The sequence below is a fragment of the Wyeomyia smithii genome, chromosome 3 (assembly GCF_029784165.1).
Source record: "Wyeomyia smithii strain HCP4-BCI-WySm-NY-G18 chromosome 3, ASM2978416v1, whole genome shotgun sequence".
NCBI classification, from domain to species: Eukaryota; Metazoa; Arthropoda; class Insecta; order Diptera; family Culicidae; genus Wyeomyia; species Wyeomyia smithii.
In genome coordinates, this window is record NC_073696.1 from 76,484,377 (window position 1) to 76,492,881 (window position 8,505).

The following is an 8,505-nucleotide window of genomic DNA, read 5'->3' on the forward strand; positions in this document are numbered from 1 at the left end:
AATGCAGTTCTTCATTCGCAAGAGCCGGTTTCGGTTACCGACAAAGGCGGAAATTGACTATCATCATGTTAGGGCGAGGAATCGGACTCGCTTCTATCCGAGGCTTCACCTGGACTTCCACACAGGATTGGAAGGAAATCGGGCAGACCGTGTTGTATTTTGGCTGTCATCAAGCTGCGGGCAGACTTCTCCATAGTTAACCGCGGGTGGAAAATTTATGTTACCAAGTTACCTAAACGAGAAAAAATAATCAATTTATCATCAAACATCGGATCAAAACTTACCTCTAACTCTAACAGGTTCTGCTCCTCCGAAAAAAAAAAACGAAATGACAAATTCCTTGTTAATTATATTCGGCTATGTAACAACGATATAACAACTCCTTTGTGTAAACGGCGCGTTTCGGTTTTAAACGGCTGCATAGCATCGAGGCAGCAGCAAATGTTATCGATCAATAGATGACACGAGGGAAAATCCAGCACAATATTTCGGCAATTTCGACAGATCCACTCCTGGTACTTGGTCTTAGCCTGCGGTGCAGTAGATCACATGGAGCGTAAAATCTCGGCAATCAAAACGACTAATAAGATAAAATATGTGTGTGCTAAAAAATCTCAATTTATTTTTCAATAAAATTATTTCTAAAACAGCTTCCAAAATGTATTCATTCTTCCGAAAGTCTTAGCAGGTCCACTTTGTGCAGCAGGTGTAGCTGAAAAAAAAAACTATCATAGGAAACAGTGCAATTGAAGCGATGTTGCAAATGCAAAATAGACCTAGCGACGAACAAACAAAACTACCGATTTTCAATCGCAGCAAACCTGGCTTTGACGAGCGCTATTATCAGCATAAGAGGATAAGGATAAGGTGGGAACGGACGCATTTCTTTACTAGCTGTCGAAAAAATGAGTTTTTGGCGAAAGTTAATGCAGAAGTTCGTGGCATGTTGTGTCCCATGCCGGGATGATGATACCGATGACGATTGTTCATACCAGCGGTACGAATTCGAGTACCCTGAGGATCTTTTTTCAGATTTTAGGACGGTGGAAGAGTCGTTCTGCGATGTCGAAATCGTTACTTTTGTTACTATTGTTTGAGTTCCGTTTTGTTCAGGTGTTTGTTCAATTTCGTTGTTGTTTGTTCTTTTTAGTTGTTGATTATAGTTAATTTATTTGTTCGTTTGTTGTTAGTTTGTTTTAGAATTGTTTTTGCGTGTGCTTGAGTGTTGTATGGGCAAACAGAAGAACGTTCGGATGATGGATGGTTGGATAATAAATGAATGGAGGAAGGATAATGGGCGTAGAATCATCGAGGGAGAACTACGTCCTATCCTTATATTCTTATCATGTGTGTGTGTATTTATAAATATGTTTGTAGTTTGTAATGATAAAATAGTATTAGCTAGAGTAATTAAAAATAAGATATTTGAAATTACAAGGGACAGGTTTGAAAGTTGTGAGGCTAAATCATAAAAATTGAATTCAAAATTTTAAGTAGATGATTATTTAGTTGAAATTGTGTACTAGGAAAATGATAAATAATTGGATATTAGAGAAGTGAGATAACAAATTATAAGTTCGAAATTAAAAGTACAAAATAAGAAGTGCAAAGTTAGGAATATAAGTTAGAAATAGGTGTGCGTGTGTAGTGAACGAATGAAAGTGTGTATGTATCATGTATGTCTGTAGTGTGTGTGCGTGTGGGTTGCAAAAGAGTCCGCCTCCCCGTGGTGCAACCTGGGTAACGCTAAATGGACTCAATAATTTTTTAAGCAAAAAAGTATTAGTACCTGTATTAGATCAGATAAAACAATCACAAATAAGATCATAACTAGATACTGTTCGATTTCTTTCTCGTTTAACCCGTTCCAGTATGAATGAAACCGGGCGCTGTGAGCAATTCATCGTCTAGAAGCATCCGGTCAATGGGGAACCGTTGCCAAGAGTGCTGATCTTTATTTGCAAAAGTCGATCGAAACGCCGATCATTATGGTGGGATCCGGAACCGAACTCGCGCCTTTCTGAAGTTTCACCTAGAAGCTGGACGTCCACAAACGAAAGAAGGAAATCAAGCCAACCGTGGCTGACAGAAGCGCGCGTTTGAATACCATAAATTCACTTTTCTTCATAGTTGCAGGAGCTAGGGGACTTCATTAGGCGGGATGTCAAGTTGCGGGCAGCCTTCTCCCGGTATTAAGGCCACAAGTCGTATCATGCTGGAGGAAGATATGAACCTGCTGTGGAATTTCTTCATCTCCAGGTATGTTGACCATATTTGGAAAAGAAGTTCTAAGAATTACCTGTGAAAAAATGAAATCAATTAACCTGAACCATCGAACATCGGATCGTAAACTTACCTAGCGAAACTCGAATAGGTTCTGCTCCTCCGCAAGAAAAAACCATATGAAACTTTTCTAAGACTTGTTGATTATAGTTTCGGCTGCTTAGTAACGATATTTTCACTTCAATTCTCAAGGAAAACAATCGCAGCACTTGTCTACGACTGTTTGCTTTGATTTGTTTCTAGCAGTTTTTCGACTGCTGCTTTCGACACATCGTAGACGAACCGGCGAGGAAAAACAGTCTCTCTATGAACCACGGGAATGGCATCGCTGTCAGCTACCATACATTTGACGCGTTACCAACATCACTGGCACTGGCACCCGAAAAATGGGCAGTTTACCCTTATCTCATGTAGATTCGGGCAAACCGGCTAAATGTTGACTGCAATTAATAATAGCAGATCAGACAGTTTTGAGCAATTTCTAGTACATTAATTGTGTCCCAAAGCTAAGTGAAGCAAACTGTGACAGCAGAAAAAGTAGTTTTGTGACAAACGGTACAGAAATAGATGTTCGTAACGCTTGAAGGCTACCATACCATTCCCTTGCTATGAACAGTCTGGCGGACTCTGATATCGAAGCCAATCGAACCGGAGCTAATCGGACATGACAGTTTATAAAAGTTCAAATTTCACTTTCCAGTCCAAAACAATGTCAGCTATCTCGGTTCAAAATAATTTCAACTATTTCAATTTAAGCCTTTTGAACCCGAGATTCAAACCATCTCCGTACCATTCTATATTCCATTGGCAGAGCAGCACCATAACCTGTCAGAATAAATAATTGAAAATAAAATAATCTGGCAACTCGACAGCTCCGCGTGAAACTGGTGGAGCATAAATATAAATAAATAACCTCAGCAGTACTCAACTCGACCAAATCTAAACTGCTTAAACCTTTTCTAATCCCTTAAGTGTAACCAGAATGCCTATCTTAGCAGAGGTATTAAATTTATCTTTAATAGCATGAAATAAACAAAATGTAGTAACATATTCTTCGCAGCTCGCTGGAGATGAAAGTACCGGAGAAAGCTCTCGGACATTTGTTTTCGAAGACGAAGGCCACACGTTGGGCAACGTTCTCAAAAGTATCATTTGTAAATAGTAAGTATTTCGTAAAATTGGTAATTTTTAATACTGTGTAATTTGTGTTACACAGCTATCACAAAAGCACAGCAGAAATTACTATATCCTTAAGCAGTGCAATACAACATAATCAAAATAAAACGTCGTTTTCTGAAAAAATAGTTTAAAAGGTGTTTTTTTTTTCATTTGCAGTCCTGATGTGAATTTTTGTGGATATACAGTGCCCCACCCGGCAGAGAATAAAATGCATTTTCGCATTCAAGCTGCGAAGAATGTTCGTGCGATAGACGTACTAAGGCGCGGTTTGGAAGACCTGGAACGAATTTGCGATCATACTATTGACACGTTCGAGGCTGCGGTAGCGATACATCAGGAGAACTACAGCTAAACTTCCGTTCGCAGTCACTGAATGGAAACGAGTTAAGGACCTGTTTAGTATAAGGATTGTAAGCTATTCAACCATAAATATATATTTTTTCAATTGAGAAACTGTTGGTTTTTGATATTTTAATGGACTGCTGAAGTTGAAATTGCAGTTTTCGGAATGCTTGTAGCTAACTGAAGCACTACCATTCTACTCACTAGAATATGTATTAACCTGCATATTAGGTATCGTATTGCCATATATAAGGGTTAATTAAATATTTTAAAACATGTGCAAAATCAGAATAACTCCGTGAGGCTGGTACTTTGCGGCCAACAACTGCTGTTGCTCTTGTTGCGGTTGTAATCAGCGGCTCGAAATTTGAAGTCAAAGTGTGCAAATCGGTTACATTAACTGCTTTTTTAACAAAAAAACTTTCACTGCGCCAGAAATCACTGTCATGCATAGTATAGGCTTCGTTTGCTGCTTAAAATGATAAATGGAAGCCAATACAAACTACACTTGGAGCGAGTGCATTTTATTTTATGAGAGCAGAATTTAAATCTTCGGCTGCACACACTCTTGTTTGAGTTTTTTTCAGTTTACTGTTTGTCGCTCTTTTGGATAGAATCAACCGGTTCACTTTGAGCCAGAGATAGTTTGTTGTATTTTGTCCCACGGTGAGTATTTTCTTTCAAAAATTTCGGCGATTTAACAAGAGTACGAATTTTTAGCTTTCTAATGGTATGGAAAGAATAGGAGAATAGGAATGTGGTAAACATATGAGAAAGGTCATTTCATTAAATAAGTTTGTCAACTAATGTGATGATTTAAAGGAAAAAAACAATAAAGTCGGAATAATAAATAACGAGTGGAAAATATTTTCGATACAGCATCTGCCCTGAAAAAGAAATGTTTAAAAGTTTATTGCAAGCTGATTCAAAAACCGGCTTCCCATGTTGATGATTCCACCAGTTATCCAGTGGTGGCGATTCGTCGAGATTTACTTACGACAAACTGCAGCATAAGTTTAAATTTACCGAATAAAAACACCGTCAACCAATTACCCCCAAATTTTCCCATAGCTTGTTTGCTGTTAGTAGGACAAAGTTAGCGCTAAAATTCGTACTCTGTTCACTCTTTGTGTTTCAATCTCACCCGTTTAGAGGCAATTGTCCGCAATCAGCAGCGATTGCTTAGTATCGTCTCCTGCCGCCGCTGCCTCGTCCGCCAAAGCTGCTGCGTCGAAATCCACTTCCACTACCGCCGCCCGAACGACGACCACTGTTTCCGCTGCTACTACCGCTACCGCCACCATTTTTGGAAGAATAATTCTGCACCTTGCCGGAATATTTGCCCGAAGGAGGTGTGTAGACTTTTTGTGCTCCCGTGCTGCCTTTTGCGTGCTTCGGTCCCTTGGAATCTTTGGATTTGCCGTTTTCGTCAAAGGTTATTGCCGCGTGTCTTTTTCCCGGTGACTTGGAGTCCTTGAAAAATAACGAGATCTTGATCATTGAAAATAAGCGCTGTCGACCTCAAGAATCCACAACTACCCCATTTGGCTTGGGTGCCACCCATGACAGGTGGATGACTGATTTGAAGCTTGGTGGTGTATGGAACAGGTCCCGAATAAGCGTGCTGATGTTGGATGTGGTTATCAGCGCTGTGATTTTAATTTGATTTTCCTCGGACTTCTTTTCTTCAGCAGTTTTATCTTTTACCGTCTCTTGAAGCTTCTTGATGTAGCTGTAACGTACATAAAATGATTATTATTTCTAATCAATTAAGAACGCATATTTGGACCTACCCTTGTGTACCTCGTGCTAAATACTGTAGCCTTGAACGGAAGTCCTTTAGTTTGCCATTATCATTGGGAAATGTTAAATACTCGGCTGCTTGTTTACCCAAAGTATGCAGAGCATACAAAAGACATTCGGTATGCGAAAATTGAAACGATGGCGTTTCGTTCATATCGGCATCAAGCGGTGGAAGTGGCATAAATTCCTATAATAAACGAAAGTAAAATAAACACAATTTTGTCAATTCAAAAACGCTTCTTGCTTACTGACCAATAGCACATTGTAGATTGCCTCTACGTTCTCTGTCGGTTTATCTAATGATCCACAAAAAGCACACATTTCGGCAAACACTTTTAGGAGACGTAATTGGGTTGTGTGCTGGTCTTCCCCAGCTCCAATTGACTTCCAAACATTTAGTGGCAGCAACTTCTCGCACATAAATTTGATAAACTGAGTTGATTCAACTTGAGACTGCATAAAAAAAAGACGGAGTCGTGAGATGTTTTCAACTTCAAGTAGTCTATTAACTTACTGAAAAATACGGAAGCGCTTCGCTAGCACATTGAATGAATCTCTCAACAGTTTCATCGTCGTTAGCCAGTGACCCAAGTTCGGCATCCAGATCCGCTTGCTCGGTCGCAATCGCAACCAGTTCAGCGTGACCGGTTACCGTTTTGCTTAGCTTTGTTTGGTTGAGAATTGACATACATAGGTGGAACTCGTCGGCACTGACGTCCTGTTTAAAAGTACAATTAATCAATCAAAAATAAACACTGTCATAGCCCTATCGTATACAAACCAAAAGAATCTTTTTGATTTCAGCAATAACAAAATCTTCCACCTCCTTTGTAATGACATCTGATCCAACTTTCATTAGTTTGTTAAGAATAAACTGGAAATTACGATAACGTGTAGTTTCGTCTCCCGACACAATTTGGCTGAAGATTCCGGTTAATGTTCCAATGGCATCAAACTGTGAGGTAAACAAAACGAGGATCAACAACCAATAATCTCGAAAGCAGTGCATTAAAAATTATCATAATATATATGTTCTTAGTTATTGAACTACAGTCCAGTATCAGACACGTACCTTTGCCAATGTAAGCAAGGACTGGTGCACTTGCTGTAACTCGGTGACATCTTCTGTAACCAGCAACTGGGCAAGAATGTCACCTATTTTGGGTGTGTGTTCCTTCGAGTCCTTACACAGTTGGGGAAGATCTCTGATTGCTTGTTTCCGAATCTACAACAAAACACAACAATCAATCCGCCACTAATCTTCACATATTGCTTCTTCTTTACTTGAGCATCCTCATCTTCGCACAGATCCAGTTGCCGATCAATGGCTATCTCGGCTAGTGCAGGAAAATGCTTGAAAAACTTTCCTATGAATTGCGAAGCCAATCGCTTTTCCTTCGCCGTACCCTTAACGGCATCAAGAATTTCACGATACTCCAACTCGTGCTGGAAACATATTATTTTTCAATATCGATTGAAAACATTTTGAAGTACGCCATTACGAAGCTTACCTCCCCAATTTTTTCCTTAGCGTCGGTTAAAATTTCGTAGTTTTTATACAGCTTTTCTATCCGATCTCCGTTGGAATCCATAATGAGCCGATTTTTACTGATTTTGGACACACTTTATTCAATAGTTTAAGAAAATATCTAGCTATTTCCGAGAAAATATGAGTACACGCGTTGAAACTTCAGCTGCAAATTTACGTTTAGCAAAGTAACAGTATGGGTGTAGTGGTGAATACAGCAAACTATAAACGTCAAACAGTCGCGAATCGAACAGGGGTGCCATTTCAATATATTTAAAAAACCGAAAGATGCACGTTAAATAGATTTTAGTTTCACTGTGAGCAGAAACTATTCAAAATTCACCTAAGGAAAAACTCGTATATTACGTAACGCGGAGTTTGTCAATTTTCAGGTATTTTTTATTTTTAAACCACGATAACCTTGAATATTACTTACTTTACTTTTACTTTACTTTTTTGGCTAACGGACCGTTCACCGGTCCAGTGCCGAACGAATTAGAGATGTCCATCGTCTTCTGTCTTGAGCAGCCGTTCTCCAGTCTCCCCGTACACCAGCAGATCGTGCATCTTCTACCACCGCGCACATCCACCGCGTGCGACGCCTACCACGGAGTCGACGGCCTCTTCCTGGTTCTCTACTGAAGATAGTTTTGGCGGCTCTCTCGTCAGGCATCCTGGCTACATGTCCAGCCCACTGAAGCCTGCCCCGCTGTATTACCTTCACTAAATCAGCATGTTTGTATACCTGGTACAACTCGTGATTCATGCGTCTGCGCCACACTCCATCTTCCAGTTTACCGCCAAGTATCGATCGCAGAACTTTACGCTCAAAAACTCCGAGCACTCGTCGATCAGCTTCCTTCAGCGTCCATGCTTCATGTCCGTAAAGGGCCACCGGGAGTATCAGCGTCCTATATAGCGCTAGTTTTGTGCGAGTTTGCAAACTACGGGACCTAAGCTGGTTACGCAGTCCGTAGAAAGCCCTGTTCGCAGCTGCAACTCGTCGTTTCACTTCACGGCTCATATCGTTGTCACATGTCCCAAGCGTACCAAGATAAACGAATTCATCAACCACTTCAAATCGTTCCCCATCTATCTCCACCTCAGCACCAACACCACGGTTACTCCCACGCTCTCTGCCAGCTACCATGTACTTCGTTTTGGCAGAGTTGATGACAAGTCCCAATCTCGCTGCTTCTCTCTTAAAAGGTACGAAGGCCTCCTCCACGGCCTTACGGTTGATACCGATGATATCGACGTCGTCCGCAAAGCCAAGAAGCATGTGAGATTTTGTGATGATCGTACCGTTTCTTTCGACGTTTGCTCTTCGTACTGCACCCTCAAGAGCGATGTTAAACAGTAGGTTAGAG

At 40.5% G+C, this 8,505-nt stretch overlaps 2 protein-coding genes and 1 long non-coding RNA gene across 3 annotated transcripts; 1 reads left to right on the forward strand and 2 right to left on the reverse strand.

Annotated features, from left to right (window-relative positions):
• Nucleotides 1-605: 605 nt before the first annotated feature.
• LOC129731289 (uncharacterized) lies at nt 606-2,988 on the reverse strand. The gene is made up of 3 exons (XR_008728991.1): nt 2,357-2,988; nt 1,790-2,299; nt 606-712 (listed from the first exon to the last, which is right to left on the reverse strand). It is a non-coding gene; the product is annotated as an uncharacterized LOC129731289 (long non-coding RNA).
• Nucleotides 2,989-3,123: 135 nt separating this feature from the next.
• LOC129731288 (probable DNA-directed RNA polymerases I and III subunit RPAC2) lies at nt 3,124-3,915 on the forward strand. Its single transcript, XM_055691152.1, has 3 exons — nt 3,124-3,283; nt 3,344-3,444; nt 3,619-3,915. The coding sequence occupies exons 1-3, from the start codon at nt 3,266-3,268 to the stop codon at nt 3,812-3,814; spliced, it is 315 nt and encodes a 104-aa protein (XP_055547127.1). The 5' UTR covers nt 3,124-3,265; the 3' UTR covers nt 3,815-3,915.
• Nucleotides 3,916-3,998: 83 nt separating this feature from the next.
• LOC129731287 (apoptosis inhibitor 5 homolog) lies at nt 3,999-7,341 on the reverse strand. The gene is made up of 9 exons (XM_055691151.1): nt 7,119-7,341; nt 6,892-7,053; nt 6,680-6,832; nt 6,389-6,562; nt 6,122-6,325; nt 5,860-6,060; nt 5,598-5,794; nt 5,344-5,536; nt 3,999-5,277 (listed from the first exon to the last, which is right to left on the reverse strand). Exons 1-9 carry the CDS (start codon nt 7,197-7,199, stop codon nt 4,987-4,989), a joined length of 1,656 nt encoding a protein of 551 aa, XP_055547126.1. The 5' UTR covers nt 7,200-7,341; the 3' UTR covers nt 3,999-4,986.
• Nucleotides 7,342-8,505: the final 1,164 nt, after the last annotated feature.

Coding starts and splice junctions, on each gene's coding strand:
- LOC129731288 (XM_055691152.1), top strand. Junction 3,445..3,618: donor AAAAGTATCATTTGTAAATA/GTAAGTATTTCG, acceptor TTTCATTTGCAG/TCCTGATGTGAATTTTTGTG.
- LOC129731287 (XM_055691151.1), bottom strand. CDS start 7,199: ATGGATTCCAACGGAGATCGGATAGAAAAGCTGTATAAAAACTACGAA. Junction 6,833..6,891: donor GCGAAGATGAGGATGCTCAA/GTAAAGAAGAAG, acceptor GTTTTGTTGTAG/ATTCGGAAACAAGCAATCAG. Junction 5,537..5,597: donor TTAGCACGAGGTACACAAGG/GTAGGTCCAAAT, acceptor TGTACGTTACAG/CTACATCAAGAAGCTTCAAG.